Source organism: Schistocerca nitens, chromosome 9 (genome assembly GCF_023898315.1).
Source record: "Schistocerca nitens isolate TAMUIC-IGC-003100 chromosome 9, iqSchNite1.1, whole genome shotgun sequence".
NCBI classification, from domain to species: domain Eukaryota; kingdom Metazoa; phylum Arthropoda; class Insecta; order Orthoptera; family Acrididae; genus Schistocerca; species Schistocerca nitens.
Genome location: NC_064622.1, coordinates 149,370,830 through 149,389,654, shown reverse-complemented (window position 1 = coordinate 149,389,654; position 18,825 = coordinate 149,370,830). Strand labels below are relative to the sequence as shown.

Below are 18,825 nucleotides of genomic sequence, written 5' to 3'. Positions count from 1 at the left end.
ATAAGTTGTCTGTCATCTCGACTACTAGTGATACGAGGCCGTTGGGATCCAGCATGGCATTCCGTATTACCCTCCTGAACCCACCGATTCTATATTCTGCTAACAGTCATTGGATCTCGACCAGCCGGCCGGGGTGGCCGAGCGGATATAGGCGCTACAGTCTGGAACCGCGCGACCGCTAGTTCTAAGTTCTAGGGGACTCATGATCACAGTAGTTAAGTCCCATAATGCTCAGAGCCATTTGAACCATTTTTGATCTCGACCAACGCGAGTAGCAATATTGCGAAACGATAAACCGCAGTCGCGATAGGCTACAATCCGACCTTTATGAAAGTCGGAAACGTGATGGTACGCATTTCTCCTCCTTACACGAGGCATCACAACAACGTTTCACCAGGCAACGCCGGGCAACTGCTGTTTGTGTATGAGAAATTGTTTGGAAACTTTTCTCATGTCAGCACGTTGTAGGTGTTGCCACCGGCGCCAACCTTGTGTGAATGCTCTGAAAAGCTAATCATTTACATATCACAGCATCTTCTTCCCGTCGGTTAAATTTCGCGTCTGTAACACGTCATTTTCGTGGTGTAGCAATTTTAATGGCCAGTAGTGTACTATCACCCCTCAAAGCACGTACCTTTCCTCCTCATTTGCAGTGTACAGAATAGTATCTGTCCGTTTGGTGTGGAGCAGGATAATAATACACCGACGAGCCAAAACATTATGACCACCTTCTTAGTAATTTGTTTGCACGTCTGTAGAACGAAATACATCACTTATTCTGTTAATAACGGTTGGTTGGTTGGTTTGGGGGATTAAAGGGACCAGACTGCGACGGTCATCGGTCCCCTGTGTATAACCGATCCAACAGTTTGTTGGTAGGTTTGTGGAGGTATGTGGCACTGTACGTCTACGCACAGGTTGTGTAATCCGCATAAATAATGGGCCGCTGATTTGCGTATGTGATGATGGCGCCTGATAGTTACCCAGATGGGTCCCATAGAATTAAATCAGGCAAATTTGGTAACCGAGACATCAATGTGAGTTTACTATAATGCTCCTCAAACGACTGTGGCATTGTTCTGGCTCCTAGACAAGGACAATTATACTGCTGACGGATGACGTGCCTTCTGGGAACACATCAAGTATGAAGGGGTGCAGGTGGTTCACAGCTGTCAGCGTGTCTTCGATTACTATCATAGGTCCCATGCAAGCGCAGGAGAATGTCTCCCATAGCAAAATATTGCTCCCGCCAGCGTGCATCCATGGTACGCTGCATGTTTTATTGGCCATTTACCTTGATGTCGGCATTTGTGGATACAACCATTGACCTAGTGTAGCAAACATGTGATTCAACCAAAGAGCTGACATGGTTCCATTGATCGACAGTCGAATCTCGATGGTCCCATGCCCACAGCAATCGTAATTGACGATGTCGTTGGGTCAACATGTAAACCAATAGGGTTTGTCTGCCACAGAGCTCCATGTTCACCAATGTACTGTGAACGGTGTTCTCCAAAACACTTGTGCGTGCACCAGCATTGTGCTCATTCAGCAGAGTTGCCACAGATCACCGTCTGTCCTACTTTAGAGAGCAGACAAGCATCCAGACCCCACATTATGTGAAGAGTCATAGACGTCCAGTGGCAGTTTCACTGTTCTACCTCTTTTGTAGACGCTCAAGTGAGTATCACGTGTACATTCGACTAGCTTCGCCGTTTTCGAGGCACTCGTTCACAGGCTCTGTGTAATAATAATCGTCCTTTGGCAAAGTCTCTTATCTCAGTGGATTTCCCTATTTGTAGCCCATATCTTCACTAGGATGATCCCCCTCCGTGTCTGCTCTGCTTAAATATTTTTGTTACCAAGTCACGTGGCTGCAATGCCACCAGGTGGCATCCAACGTTGATGTGGGCAGTGGTCACAAAGTTTTGACTTCCGCAATTGTGAACGGCTATAGAGGCAGCATGGCTCAGTATCTCTGCAGGCGACTTCCAACAACTTGTTGGGTCCATGTCATGACGAGTTGGTGCACTACACCAGGCGAAACGAGGTCCAACACGATATTAGGAGGTATCCTACGACTTTGGTCGCCTCATTGTAGAAGAGAACAGCGTGAGGAGTAATGTCGATTTCTTCCCGCATCTAGGAGGAAGAAGTCAACTTACAATTACTCGTTCATTTGTGACAATACAGTGAAGATTGGTTGGATTGTTCAGCTTGCTAGGAATATGAAGCATGTCGACTTCTGAATCGTTTCTCATTACTATTTGTACAGAAAATTCGATTTATCTTTCACTTAACACTCGTTTCTGATCTAGCAGGATTAGCATTTCCATTTAGCACTACAGAGGCTAGTTGGTATAAGGAAGGTACACACACTGACATCCTTCACAAAGGCGTGAGAGTGGAGCACAAATTTTAGAAAAGAAGGATGTACTCGGTACTCGAGTCTGCTTGGTTTTTGACAACGGAGTTGTCGATTCCTTGAAGTTCTCATGACTTTGTGTCTCTGGTGTTGACCGCACCATGTGCCGTCGTATCTAGTCTATCGCTGTCGTGTCACTTACATTATGAGTATCCAAATTAGTAAGTGGAAGCAACAGTTAATTATTATTCCATTTTTCCTTTAATTTAGTAAAGGTAATTTTCTTTCAATGTACACTACTGGCCATTAAAATTGCTACACCAAGAAGAAATGCAGATGATACACAGGTATTCATTGGACCAATATATTATACTAGAACTGACATGTGATTACATTTTCACGCAGTTTGGGTGCATAGATCCTGAGAAATCAGTACCCAGCACAACCACCTCTGGCCGTAATAACGGCCTTGATACGCCTGGACATTGAGTCAAGCAGAGCTTGGATGACGTGTACAGGTACAGCAGCTCATGCAGTTTCAACACGATACCACAGTTCATCAACAGTAGTGACTGGCGTATTATGACGAGCCAGTTGCTCGGCCACCATTGACCACACGTTTACAGTTGGTGAGAGATCTGGAGAATGTGCTGGTCAGGGCAGTAGTCCAACATTTTCTGCATCAAGAAAGGCCCGTACAGGACCTGCAACATGCGGTCGTGCATTATCCTGCTGAAATGTAGGGTTTCGCAGGGATCGAATGAAAGGGAGAGCCATGGGTCGTAACACATCTGAAATGTAACGTCCACTGTTCAAAGTTCCGTCAATGCGAACAAGAGGTGACCGAGATGTGTAACCAATGGCACCCCATACCATCAGGCCAGGTGATACACCAGTATGGCGATGACGAATACACGCTTCCAATGTGCGTTCACCGCGATGTCGCCAAACACGGATGCGACTATCATGATGCTGTAAACAGAACTTGGATTCATCCGAAAAAATGACGTTTTGCCATTCGTGCACCCAGGTTCGTCGTTGAGTACGCCATCGCAGGCGCTCCAGTCTGTGATGCAGCCTCAAGGGTAAACGCAGCCATGGTCTCCGAGCTGATAGTCCATGATGCTACAAACGTCATCGAACTGTTCGTGCAGATGGTTGTTGTCTTGCAAACGTCCCCATCTGTTGACTCAGGGATCGAGACGTGGCTGCACGATCCGTTACAGCCAGGCGGATAAGATGCCTGTCATCACGACTGCTAGTGATACGAGGCCGTTGGGATCCAGCACGGCGTTCCGTATTACCCTCCTGAACCCACCGATTCCATATTCTACTAACAGTCATTGGATGTCGACCAACGCGAGCCGCAACCTCGCGATACGGTAAACCGCAATCGCGATAGGCTACAATCCGACCTTTATCAAAGTCGGAAACGTGATGGTACTCATTTCTCCTCCTTACACAAGGCATCAAAACAACGTTTCACCGGGCAACGCCGGTCAACTGCTGTTTTTGTGTATAAGAAATCGGTTAGAAACTTTCCTCATGTCAGCACGTTGTCGGTGTCGCCACCGGCGCCAACCTTGTGTGAATGCTTCTTCTTCCTGTCGGTTAAATTTCTCGTCTGTAGCACGTCATCTTCGTGGTGTAGCAATTTTAATGGCCAGTAGGGTATGTAACAGTTTATGTATTTGATCCAGAAGAAGTAGTTTCAGGCTTTCAGAAAAGGTTAATATCAGAGTTAAATGTTAATTAGCGTTATCAATCAAATACTAAAAAACAATTAAAATGGCAGGCACTCTATGAAACGGCAAGGTTAACGTGGCGGGCACTCAAAGTGTTAATCAGTTAATCATTCGATCAGTTAGACAATGGAACAAATCTATGTCGGGCAATGACAGTGTCACAGGTTTGGGGTCACTGGGGGTGCCAGCAACCGCAAACAGAACAGTCGACATGATGTGTCGCGAAGAGTACCGACTTTTTCCGGTCGGTACTTGGGGACCGGAGGATGATTTATCGCGTCCTTACCGCAGCTAGTCAATTGAGGGCTCATTATTACTACAGGATTAAATAATACGGAAATCAATTAATAACAACATTTTGTTGTATTCCTGTTATCTTCTGCCAAGACCCTCTATTCAGTGCCTCCTGCGCGAGTATCCCGCGATGCTCCGTGATGCCATTGATGTGGTCATTCCAAGGACGTCGTGATCTGCCGCTTTTACGTCTGCCAAGTGATATCCATTAAAAAATTTTCTTTGGCAGTCGATGATCTGTCATTCTCAACAGATGTCCATATCACTTTAGAGATTTTCTTTGAATTCTATCTATCAGTGTTTCATCTGCCTTCATTCGAGCTCTCACTTCGTCATTAGTTTTCTTTCCGATTCTTTATATTCTGGCATTCCTTCGTAAATAATCAATTTCTACAGTTGTTATTCTTCTTTTCAGGTCAGCATTTAAAATCCATAGTTCTGACCCATAGTATAGAACAGATTCAACCATTAGCCTAACCAATCTTTTCTTATTGTTATTAGACGTGCTCTGTCCCACGAAAAAGAATTCATACACCCTATTACTTTTCCGCTTTCTTGTATTCTGAATTTTATTTCTGTTGCACCCAGTCCATTTTTGTCAATACGAGGATAATATTAAAAATAAGGTCTCCTATTTTTTTATAAGTACATAACTCTGTTTGTGTGGCAGTTGGTCACACCGTTATGAAGAGTGGTTCACGCGCTGTGTGTTGACATGCTCACACCGCGCTGAGGCGCTCAGTCTTGGCTTGGCAACGGTTGAGAATGGAGCTCCCGACGGATGTTACCGCCAAGTGCGGATTGCGCGCAGTTATTCGGCTTTTGAACTCAACGGGCACTGCGCCGATTGAAATCCATCGCCAATTGACGGAAGTGTATGGTGAGTCGTGGATGGAAGTCAAAAAGTTCGTAACTGGTGTAGAGAGTTTGCAGCTGGTCGGACCGAAATTCACGACGGCCAAAGGAGCGGGAGACCGTCAATTTCTGAGGAGACAGTGTTGAAGGTTGAGCAAAGCATGCGTGGAGATCGGCGGGTCACCCTGGATGATCTCTGCAAGTTGGTTCCTGAGGTTTCCCGAACCACCGCTCATAGTATTTTAAAGGAAACATTGAACTACCGGAAGGTGTGCGCAAGATGGGTGGCACGCATGCTGACTGAGGACCGCATGCGGCAACGAGCTGATGCTTCCTGCGCATTTCTTCACCGCCTTGCAGCCGAACAGGACAACTTTCTGGACTCAATTGTCACGCGTGACGAAACCTGGGCATACCACTTTACACCTGAGACCAAGCAACAATCACGCTAGTGGCGGCACCTTCTTCGCCAAAGCCGTGGAAATTCAAACAAACACAGTCTGCTGGTAGAGTCACGACAGCCGTTTTTTGGGATCGGAGAGGGGTATTGTTGGTCGACTTTATGCCCACTGGCACTACAATTGACGCTGACAGGTACTGTGAGACTCTGAAAAAACTTAAACGGGCAATTCAGAACCGGAGAAGAGGAATGTTGAGCAAGGACGCACACATTCTCCATGACAACGCTCGCCGACACATTGCTCGGCAAACCTTTGCTCTCCTGCAACACTTTCAGTGGAACATAATCACTCACCCACCCTATAGTCCTGACTTGGCGCCCAGTGACTATCACCTGTTCCCTAGGTTAAAAGAACATTTGGCCGGAAAGCGATTCAGCTCTGACGACGGGGTGAAAGAAGAGGTTCATAACTTTGTGAACATCATGGCGGCGAGCTGATATGACATGTACATACAAAAACTGCCACAGCGTCTACAAAAATGCATCGACAGAAATGGTGATTATGTCGAAAAATAGCTAAATGTTCAAGCTGTAAACTGATGTAAACCATTGTAGAAATAAACAGGTCGAAGTACTTATAAAAAAAATACGAGACGTTTCTTTTGGGATTGCCCTCGTATATGCCCCTAGATATTTAAATTTTTCAACCTGTTTCTTAACTGCTCCGTCATTGATGGGATCTTCAAATTTAGAGTCACTGTTCACTACCAGATACTCGGTTTTTGTCAGACTCATTTGCAGTCAACATTTATCATATTCATGATATAAACGCCGTATCAGGAAATGAAGATCGAATTAGTCTTGTGCGGGAACAGCTTGAATGTCATCAAAACTCAACGAAAACAATTGTACATCGTTAATGATAATTCCCGTTCCTCCACGGCTGTTCTTCCACCTTCAGAGAATCACTTCTACATGTGCATTGAACAAGGTGGGTGGCGTACTGCAACCTTGTCTCAGCCCTTTTGTGACATTAGCAGTTCTGATACTTTGATTGTCTTTTAATCTGTATCTTATTATCTCTGTACATTTTAATAATAATCTATGAAGAATGGTCATCCACATCTAAATATTTCAATTCCTAGAGAAGGCGGGAGAATTTGAAGCGGAGCCTCGGAACATAGATGGAAAACTATAGGAAATTCATAACATACTACACTACTGGCCATTACAATTGCTACACTACGAAGATGACGAGCTACAGACGCGAAAATTAACCAACAGGAAGAAGACGCTGTGATATGAAAATGATTAGCTTTTCAGAGCATTCACACAAGGTTGGCGCCGGTGGCGACACCTACAACGTGCTGACACGAGGAAAATTTCCAACCGATTTCTCATACACAGACAGCAGTTGACCGGCGTTGCCTGGTGAAACGTTGTTGTGATGCCTCGTGTAAGGAGGAGAAATGCATACCATCACGTTTCCGACTTTCATAAAGGTCGGAGTGTAGTCTATCGCGATTGCGGTTTACCGTATCGCGAGATTGCTGCCCGCGTTGGTCGACATCCAATGACTGTTAGAAGAATATGGAATCGGTGGGTTCAGGAGGGTAATACGGAACGCCATGCTGGATCCCAACGGCCTCGTATCACTAGCAGTCGAGATGACAGGCATCTTATCCGCATGGCTGTAACGGATCGTACAGCCACGTCTCGATCCCTGAGTCAACAGATTGGGATGTTTACAAGACAACAACCATCTGCACGAACAGTTCGATGACGTTTGCAGCAGCATGGACTATCAGCTCGGAGACCATGGCTGCGTTTACCCTCGACGCTGCATCACAGACAGGAGCGCCTGCGATGGTGTACTTAACGACGAACCTGGGTGCACGAATGGCAAAAAGTCATTTTTCGAATGAATCCAGGTTCTGTTTAGAGCATCATGATGGTCGCATCCGTGTTTGGCGACATCGCGGTGAAAGCACATTGGAAGCGTGTACTCATAGTCGCCATACTGTCGTATCACCCGGCGTGATGGTGTGGGCTGCCATTGGTTACACGTCTCGGTCACCTCTTGTTCGCATTGACGGAACTTTGAGCAGTGGACGCTACGTTTCAGATGTGTGGCTCTCCCCTTCATTCGATCCCTTATACCCTACATTTCAGCAGGATAATGCATGACCGCATGTTGTAGGTCCTGTACGGGCCTTTCTGGATACAGAAAATGTTCGACTGCTGCCCTGACCAGCACATTCTCCAGATCTCTCACCAATTGAAAACGTCAGGTCAATGGTGGCCGAGCATCTGGCTCGCCACAATACGCCAGTCACTACTGTTGATGAACTGTGGTATTGTGTTGAAGCTGCATGAGCAGCTGTACCTGTACACGCCATCCAAGCTCCGTTTGACTCAATGCCCAGGCGTGGAAGCGTAATCACATGTCAGTTCTAGTATAATATATTTGTCCAATGAATACCCGTTTATCATCTGCATTTCTTCTTGGTGTAGCAATTTTAGTGGTCACTAGTGTAATTTATACAGGCTACCTGTTTATAATAAGAACGGTTACTTATGCGACGCGAGGTGCGATCCACAGTGTCAGTATTGGTTCTTGAGTAAAAGGGTGTGACCACCACTGGTTAGGGTGTGACCACCACTGGTTTAGAAGGTCGCGCGATACAGCACCGTGTGCTGTAGGCAGCACGCAGGACATACACAGGCCTCAGGAGGGCCACTGGGGTGGCACTAAGCGTAGCCTTACCTTTTCCTGTGGCGGTTTGCAGGATTACGAGCAGCAGGAGCTCGGCGGCCGTCATACTCAAACGCTGTTGGCGCTTCCGCTGTCCGTCGCACACTGACGGCGAACGACGCCGCAGCTGGTGCACCGCGCAGCGCGCGTTTAACTGCCTCCCAGCCACTTGTGTGCCGGCTCTGTAATGGCCCGAATTTAAATCCTCCTGCCGTACGAGTTCCTCTACTTGCCACAGACGGTTTATCTACGGCGGTGGGACTACAATATGGAAACTTCACAAACACGAGACATTACCATGCCTAATACCATGCTGCAAAGTCGTTGGCGTTAACTGTTTTCAGTGGTCTCGGAATTGTTAAATAAAGGTTCTGTACAGTTTTCAAGGGAATCATATGCCATTTTTCCTCCAAAAGAGTAGGTATGAGTAGTTCAGGTAATGATGATAGGGACGGATAGCGATCACGAACCCTTGTTTGCAAAATAGACCACGATGGCTGAGTATTATTGAGATTTGAGGGGAGGTGCAACAATTCATCCTCGTGCTCACAAAACTAGTCCTGGTTGATACGAGCTGTTGATCTCGGGGCCTTTCGTCTCGGATCTTATAATCCCCGTGGGGGAACAAATATTATTATACCCAGTGCTGTTCTTCTAAAAAAAAAAAGTTTGAGGGTACTCGACATTGGATATAATGCAGCGAAAATTACTTATAACTGAAGCATGGGATACCACCCGTCTGCTTTTAGCCATGACGTCATCAACATCATCATGTAGCGGGACCGTAGAGACATCTATCGGTAGCTCGGTGTTTGAGCGTACGCATATCCGTCTAGGACTACCATCGCCCACTATTAGCGGGCGAGGGCACTACATCTTGTTGAACTAGCTGCCAGGGATACAGTTGTCAAGAACGGTTGCCGCAGCTTCTAAATGCTTGAAACAGCCAATGACACCGCTTTTCCCACCAAAAACTGCACTGGTATCGTTCGTATTGCAATTACTAACACGAAAAAATGAAATAAAAAATTTACGCCCGTGAAATAAATCTTTGGCACTCTTCCAACTTCTCAGCATCGTAAAAAAAACTATTTTGTCGACGAAAAAGTTTAGGGGTACGCATCCCCCAGCGTTCCCCCAGAAAAACAGCACTGATTATACCACGGAATAGACAAGATCAGCCAAAATGGTCACGCAATCCTTGACAGTAATGCGACCTTGCACACGACCCATGTGGCACATGAAATATCACAATATTACTGCGCAAATCACAACCGAATCCACAACATGTCTCACTCTTTGGACGTAAACTCGGTTAGAAATATTAAACAGTGTGAAAGAAGACTCAGCCGATAAAATGCTTTCTTCCATTGCTCCATAGGCCAGGTTTTATGGCTTTGACACCACGGCTTCGTGCAACAGGCATTTGCATTGCCGATGAGTTGTTTTGGAAGTGCAGTTCGCCCTGTAGGCCCCTGTTTACAGAGCTCCATTCGTGTTGTTTTGGTGCTGACTAGGGTAGGGTTCGCGAGTGCAACATTCCGTTCTGCAGTGACTTTTGTAGTTGCCTCCTCTTTTTTTTCGTCACAGTCCTCTTCAACAACCGTCCGTCAAGATCACTCGACACACACTTTCGTCCGCGGATGATCTTTCTTCGCTTTCCCTGCATGCGGCATAAATCTTCGATACGGTGTGCCACGAAATACCAAACACTTTGGCCACCTTGTTTACGGAAGCGCTCCTCACACGAGTACCAACGATTTGCCCACGTTCGAATCCACTTAGCTCCGACCGCGACTGGCACTCCCATCGTTTTGAGAACATTCCACAGGTACTGTTCGTGATCAGATATAACAGCGCAACCTGTGAGCGTGGCTAACATCTGCATTTATTTTCAAGTATGTGTTTCTCGCTGCGTTTCCATATTTATCCTACCCCTGTAGTTGTGTTCAATTTATTCTTCTTATCTTCTTCAGTTGCTATTTTTGTTTCGTCAGTAATTTGACTCGGCTTAAGCTCAGGGCTAACACTGTATTGTAGGCCTTTATCTAACATTTCTTGTTCCTCGTTAGTTAATGTAATTTGCTTGACATCAACTACTCTATCGTAGAATTTTTTTAGTTTCTGTGCTTCTTTTTCAAACGTTTCTCTGCTTTCCCTGCACACTTTACATGTGTGTTTCACACGTTCAAGAAAACGCGCCACACACCACTGTATATGTTCCAGAATATGGTTAAGTTGAGCTCGAATCAAAACATTATTTAGTGGCGCCTCTATTCGTGAACCTCCTCTCTAGATTAATTCTCCAGTTTTATATGATTCGTGTATCTGCATTTTCGGACACAGCAGTTCACTTTTAGCGCTGACAACATGTACTAGTGAGAACTTATTAGCAAACTTAACTTTAGCATACTTGAGAATAATGCCTAGTTCTATCCACTTTTGTTGAAAACAGTTTTTTGTATGTTTATAAGTTCGTGGCTTGTGGAAAATAATTTGATGCTAAATCACAGTAAGACTCACTTTTTACAGTTTCTAACTCACAATTCAACAAGAACCGATATTTTGATCAGACAGAATGGGCATATTATAAGCGCGACAGAACAGTTCAAGTTCCTAGGCATTCGGATAGATAGTAAGCTGTTGTGGAAAGCCCATGTCCAGGATCTTGTTCAGAAACTAAATGCTGCTTTATTTGCCATTAGAACAGTATCTGAAATAAGTGACACTTCAACACGAAAAGTAGTCTACTTCGCATATTTTCATACGCTTATGTCGTATGGTATTATTTTTTGGGGTAATTTTTCTGATTCAAAGAGGGTATTTTTGGCTCAAAAACGGGCTGTTAGAGCTATATGTGGTGTAAGTTCGAGAACCTCTTGTCGACCCCTATTCAATAGTCTGGAAATTCTGACATTGCCCTCACAGCATATATTTTCTTTAATGTCGTTTGTTGTTAGCAATATTAGCCTATTCCCAAGAGTTAGCAGCTTTCACTCAGTTAATACTAGGCAGAAATCAAATCTGCATGTGGAATGCACTTCCTCGACTCTTGTGCAGAAAGGAGTGCAGTATTCTGCTGCATCCATTTTCAATAAGCTACCACAAGAACTCAAAAATCTTAGCAGTAGCCCAAACTCTTTTAAGTCTAAACTGAAGAGTTTCCTCATGGCTCACTCCTTCTATTCTGTCGAGGAGCTCCTAGAAGAGCTAAAAAATTAAGCAAATTCCAGTGTTACATTGGTGATTTTCTTTATTTAAACTTACGACTTGTCACCTGAATATGTTTTTTTATATTTCATTTTATCTGTTTCTAATATCGTTGTTGCGCATACATTTCATGTATTGACTCATTCCATGACCATTGAGACTTCTCCTTAATTTGGTCCCACGGAACAATAAATAAATAAATAAATAAATAAATAAAATAAAAACTTTCTGCTTAATGTTAAACAGTTTTGTTCACATCTCCACTTGCCTGATGAGGCATATTGTTAGTAAGACCTGACATCATCAGATGACGGAGATAAGTAAACTGACGTACTTCTAAAGTTACTGTAAAAAAATTATGAAACTTTTGAAGTTTCGTGATCGCAGTAATACATTACTTTGCAACTGATTACTAGTTTTGGATGTTAAAAAATCAGCTTCAGATCTGTAAAAAAATAATAAAGAGAAAATGGCCTTTACACATTCTTTGACCAACTTTTATGTTTTTATCATTGGCGTGTTGCATTTCAAACCAGGGTATGTCAACATTGTACTCGGGTACACTTGTTATAAGCATGGTATATTTTTATTGTATTTTACATTTTTCATTTTCTAGTATTTGTAAGAAAAATTTGTGTTTTAAGTTGGTTTATTGTTTTAGTTTTGTTTAAAGATAGTTTTTCATTTGTCTCCAAAGGTTTCAGTATTGCTCTTTGTAAGTCGTAGCTATAACCAACAGTGTGTTGAAAGCTTGGCTCATAACTGAGCGTGGTGCACGTTTTTATTGCCTTTATTTTTGCGGCTCTAACAACTATGTAACTTATGTTTATCTTAACTGTTAATTGTTCACATTAGCTGATAGGAATTTTAAATTTACTTGCGTAGTTCCCAGAAATATTTTCAGGCGACGGCGTTGCAACGTGCAGTGTATGTAAGCACAGAATCTCTAGCAGGAGCTGTACGTTTCGCTACCTACCGTTTGTTAAGTTGAAATTATCTATTTCCTTGAAGATTGTAAAATTCATTTTAACCGAAAGGTAATTTATTTTTTATTGTTATTTTTACAGATCTGGAGATGGCTGTTTAACAACCTAAACTCCAAATCGATTGAGAGTAGTGTATTACTGCAAGCAAGAAAATTTAAAATTTAATAATAGTTTTAGAAACACGTCAGATCACTTTTCTCCGTCTCCAGATGATGTCAGGTCGAACTAAAGATGAATGCAGTATTTATTAGCTAATGTTTTATTTCCCACTTTTTTGCAATCTCGTAGTATGTTGTGTCAATTGCAGGGTATGCAATGTGCAAATTAGTAATTTTTGGCAAAATTACGTTACGTTGATACCATAGCCAAGAAGTGAGAATTTACAAGACTGGTGGAGAATCGGAATTCGGTTTTGCTCTGACTGTGCAGCTGTCCACTTTGGGTCGTGTGTGACTCGTTTGTGCAGATTTCAGATCTGGAGCTCTCAGTTCCATTTATGCACGTGAGAAGTTGAACAGTGCGGTCTGTTGTTGTTGGCGTTGTGATATTGTTTGTTACTATTTGTAGCGTCTTTTATTTTTAAGGCAATGTGTTTATTTGCCAACATATCAAACACTAACAAATCTACACCGCTGGCGAATTCATATATCGGAACTTGGTTTAAGGAATGTAGAAGCCAACTACTAACAATATCGAGGAAAGCGTGAAGCTGCTTAGGTATAACTGATGGTAAAACTAAAATACTCTGAGATAGATGTTGGCAAGGAAGCTGTCAGTACAAACTAAAAAGTTCCGAACGGTTTGATGCAAAGAAAGCAACAAAAGGGCGTCACCATAACTTCACCAGAACGCATACCATCTCCAGGCGGTGTTAACAAGTTGTTATACCACTACCATTTGTAATATTTTCTGAAACATCAAGGAACTCTCCAGTAATAGAACAATGCAGGGAGCACTCGTATGAATACCCAGTTGAGAGGGATCGTAAAAAGCTACCTCAAGACCGGATATCTTAGATTTTATTCATACTTACCAGGTTTCAAAAGTCAGTGCCTGGGCATCAGTTTCCGAAAACAGTATCATGCAAATACAGAAAAAATAATTAAATTAAAAAACCAGCTTTAAAAGTTGCAAAGTTTTCGAGCTTTCAATAAAACATTAGAAGTATAGTAACAGAATCGCTGGTAGCCGAGTGCGTTGCGTAAAAGTCTCGTAACCACGCTGGTTTTATTATTATTTGTTTTTACTTTTATTCAAATTCTTTATTTGTTATCAAATGGAAATATTGATTAACAAATACTGAATCACAATTCTTAACAAATATACTGTTTTTATTTTTAGTTACTAATTGTATGAAAAGGCGAATATTCATTATAATTTAAATTCCGAACAAAAATGCGACACAATGAATTTATTTTTAGAAATTAAACACTATTATTGATCTACATAACTTTAATTTAAACGGTAGGCGTTTTGTATATACACTGCTGGCCACCGTAAATGCAACACCCTGAAGGAAGCATCCGAATCAAGTGAAATTTACACCATGGGTTTGCAGCGATGAGATATGCAACTGATTAGAATTTCAGCGCAGACGCACATCACGCGCGCCTGTGGCGCCACCTCATAGCGCCATTTAAGGCTTGGCGATTTCGACGAGTGTACGTTCGGCACGTGTGTTTACCTTGTGGTTGTTTCACAAGACGATCAGTTATGCCTCGTAGACAACAGCGAACATCTTTTGATCAAGTATCCGAGTTCGACAGAGGAAGGATAGTGGCTTACCGAGATTGTGGATTATCATACAGAGAAATCGCTAGTCGTGTTGGACGAAACCAAACAACTGTAATGCGGGTATGTGACCGTTGGATGCAGGAGGGTACGACGGACCGACGTGGTCGATCGCATTCACTTCGGTGCACCACTGCACGTGCTGATAGGCAAATTGTGCGCATGGCAGTGACGGATCGCTCAGTGACATCCCGAACCATAGCACAGCACATTGCGTCTGTAACGCATCATCCAGTGTCTGCGCGTACCATTCGACGCCGTTTACAGCAGAGTCTGCAAGACGTTCATTGCTTCGTCTACCATTGACGCAGAACCACAGTCGTCTCCGTCGCCAATGCTGTGATGACAGACGGATGTGGACGGCAGAATGGAATGACGTTGTCTTTACTGACGAGGCACGCTTCTGTCTGCAGCACCACGATGGTCGGATTCGAGTGTGGAGACACCGTGGAGAGAGGATGCTGGACAGCTGCATTATGCACCGCCACACTGGTCTTGCACCGGGTATTATGGTATGGGGCGGTATTGGATATTACTCTCGCATGCCTCTAGTACGCATTGCCGGTACTTTAAATAGCCGGCGCTAAATATCCGAGGTGCTGGAGCCAGTTGTCCTTCCTTACCTTCAGGGCTCGGCCACAGCCATATTTCAACAGGATAATGCGCGACCACACGTGGCACGCATTGTCCAAAGGTTCTTCGTCAATAACCAGATTGAATTGCTTCCCTGGCCGGCTCGCTCTCCGGATCTTTCACCGATAGAAAACATGTGGTCCATGGTTGCTCAACGAGTGACCCAGATTACATCCCCAGCTGCCACACCAGATGATCTTTGGCAACGTGTGGAAGCTGCTTGGGCTGCTGTACCCCAGGAACACATCCAACGTCTCTTTGACTCAATGCCGAGACGTGTGGCAGCGTTGATCTCCAACAATGGCGGCTACTCTGGCTACTGATTCTGGCAGGAACCACATGTCACAGACGTCTGTAAACGTAATCATTTGATACTTGGTCAACATGTTATCTACAAAATAAATTTTGTTGTGCTACCTCTTGTCTTTCTTGGTGTTGCATTTACGGTGGCCAGCAGTGTATATGCCCATACTTATTTTTTATTTATTTTTATGTGATTTTAACTAAAAATAAAAATACGTTCTTTTTACTTAAAAATATGATTCCGATTGGTTAACATTGCATTTGATAACAAATAAAAGATTTAAATGAAAGCAAAAAAATTGTGAGAATCAAACAGGCGACTTTATAATTATGAGACATATGCCATTCACGGACCTACGAGAGACTCTGTTAATATGTTAGAAGTGTTTTGTGCTTAACGGCACTCGAAAATCTCCTAATCTTCAAACGCGAATTTTTTATCACTCTCTGAGAGAGTCGCTGCTACAACCTTGCGACTCGGGCTAAAAAAATGGGAGTGAAACGCGAATATAAGAACTCAACAAGGGAGTTCTCGTAGCCTCTCTCACTTCATTTCTCCACAGTCCTACCTACATGTAGTGCCCTTGTTAAGCTGAACAACCCAGTGGAAGGTCAGCGAGCTGACAGTATGTGGAGGACAGTGGAAGGCAACGGAAAACCAGTACTGGAATTACTTCCATAGGCGTTCAAGGGATGGACCTCTTTGTAAAATATTCCGGAGGTAAAGCTTCTCCTCAATCGGATCTCCGGGAGGGGAATACGACGAGCACTGTGGAGGTGCCTTGACCCAATGCAAGAGCTTTTGATAAAAAGAAAGAGGTGGTTCTGATGGGGAAGACAGTACAAGTCCCTGTCTTCTTTGGTTCCTGAACTATTATGTTCTTCTTTAAGCCTAGGAATATTTCGCCTCTTTCATATACACTGTGTAACAGGTACAAATTTTTTTCATGCTTGGTTATCTCAAGGATCTTAATAACTGCGAGCGAATGTCATCTACTCCAGGTGTGTTATTTTCACTTACTGTACTATTTTAGTGGTTTGTCAAATTCTACTTGCGGTGTCGCATCACTTAAACTTCATTCACTTACTTTTATCTTGACAAAATATTTTCTTCTACACTTTTTATACAGTTTATTGACTAAGCCTATTAGATTTTTAAATGAATATGTCTTTCTTGTTTGCTGAATATAAACTGAATTTAAATCAATGCTTTTTGTAAATGGTTTGAAATTATTATATCTTTGCAATAACATGAAGTAATGCACATTAACAAGAGATTAACATTTCCGTTTTTTATGTGAAGGCAACTTAATATTTTCACACTTATTGATTTCTATTTGTTATCCTTGAGCTGCCTCTTAATCCCTTGGTCGGTGTCGTATCACGCCCAGTACAAGGCGTGTACGTACATGTTGTTTGGTAATGGTCACCTCAAGACTTTTTTTTTTTTTTAATTTCACTGAGCAGCTGAAAATTTCAGAAGTTCCAAGGGCTCTGTTACACTTGACAATGTGTGACAATGATAACATACTGCTTCCAGAAAAAGAGCTACATGAAATGTAAATGAGATTAATTCAGGGTACACTATCACCTACAAATTAGTACGTAAGATTGTATTAATGTTTAATATTAATTTAATGTACGATAATATCTTGATGACACTTAACAGAGCACATCAAATTTAATTATTCTAATACCTTTATCAGAGCACGGATAGCCATATTCGATACTAATAACGAATTACATCCTTTTCCTATGGAAGACACTAGCTACAAGATCATGTACAATATGTCATTTTGGGCAAGAATTTGTTAAACAATCGAAGGGCAGCAGCGATAATACACACATCAAAAAAAGTTTTGCATCACCCCGGTTCCCAGAACTCCTGAAGATAGACATTGACTGTGGATATTGTATCACAGACACAGTCCCTCTGACTGTTCAGAGAGGTCACTAAACCCACCCACAGATGTAAACAATCACGTATGACCAGAGCCTATTAGACGGAGGGGCTCCGACAGCCGATCAGTTCCAATCATTTCATCAGGAAGGAGGTAGACAGTTCGTGTTGTCTGTAGTTCAGCCATGCCTAGAGGGTCAATACCGCGGTTCGATCGCGTCTGCATTGTTACTTCGTACCAGGAAGGGCTGTCAACAAGGGAAGTGCCCAGGCGTCTCGGAGAGAACCAAAGCGATGTTGTTCGGACATGGAGGAGATACAGAGAGACAGGAACTGTCGATGACATGCCTCCCTCAGGCCATCCAAGGGCTACTAATGCCGTGGATGACCGCTACCTACGGATTATGGCTCGGTAGAACCCTGACAGCAACGCCACCATGTTCAATGATGCTTTTCGTGCAGCCACAGGACGTCGTGTTATGACTCAAACTGAGCGCAATAGGCTGCATGATGCGCAAGTTCACTCTCGACGTCCATGGCGAGGTCCACCTTGCAACCATGACACCATGCAGCGCTATACGGGTGGGACCAACAACATGCCGAATGGACTACTCAGGATTGGCATCACGTCCTCTTCGCCGATGAGTATCGCATATGCCTTCAAACAGACAATCGTCGCAGACTTGTTTGGAGGCAACCCCGTCAGCCTGGGGCTGAACGCCTTAGACACTGTACAGCGAGTGCAGCAAGGTGGAGGTTCCCTGCTGTTTTGGGGTGGCGTTATATGGCACCGACGTACGCCGCTGGTGGTCATGGAAGGTGCCGTACTGGCTGTACGATATGTGAATGCTATCCTCTAACCGGTAGTGCAACCATATCGGCAGCGTAGTGGCGAGGCATTCGTCTTCATGGACGAAAATTCGCGCCCCCATTGTGCACATCTTGTGAATGACTTCCTTCAGAGTAATAACATCTCTCGACTAGAGTGGCCAGCATCTTCTCCAGACATGAAACCTATAGAACATGCCTGGGTTAGATTGAAAAGTGCTGTTTATGGACGACGTGACCCAGACATGAACCCTATCGAACATGCCTGGGTTAGATTGAAAAGTGCTGTTTATGGACGACGTGACCCACCAACCACTCTGAAGGTTCTACGCCGAATCGCCGTTGAGGAGTGGGACAATCTGGACCAACAGTGCCTTGATGAACTTGTGAATAGTATGCCACGACGAATACAGGCATGCGTCATTGCAAGAGGACGAGCTACTGAGTATTAGAGGAACTGGTGTGTACAGCCATCTGGACCCCCACGTCTGAAGGTCTCGCAGTATTGTGGTACAACAAGCACTGTGTGGTTTTCATGAGCAATAAAACTGGCAGAAATGATGTTTATGTTGATCTCTATTCCAATTTTCTGTACAGGTTCCGGAACTCTCGGAACCGAGGTGATGGAAATCTTTCTTTGATGTGTGTATTTATGTGTGAGTGCTTTTGATTGTTTGCACATAGGTAATTACTGTCCAGGTTTATCACAGGCCCCAAATAGGAGCAGAAATCCTTATCTAGTAAATATTACTGCTGCTGT

The 18,825-nt window shown here is 43.6% G+C and overlaps 1 protein-coding gene across 1 annotated transcript in view; it reads right to left on the bottom strand.

Annotated features, from left to right (window-relative positions):
* The window catches only part of LOC126203802 (uncharacterized), a 279,323-nt gene extending 270,818 nt beyond the window's left edge, over nucleotides 1-8,505 (bottom strand). The window contains exon 1 of the mRNA XM_049938169.1: nucleotides 8,427-8,505. Coding sequence (XP_049794126.1) covers nucleotides 8,427-8,481 — 55 coding nt within the window. The 5' untranslated portion in view covers nucleotides 8,482-8,505. The remainder of the gene's footprint in view (nucleotides 1-8,426) is intronic.
* Nucleotides 8,506-18,825: the final 10,320 nt, after the last annotated feature.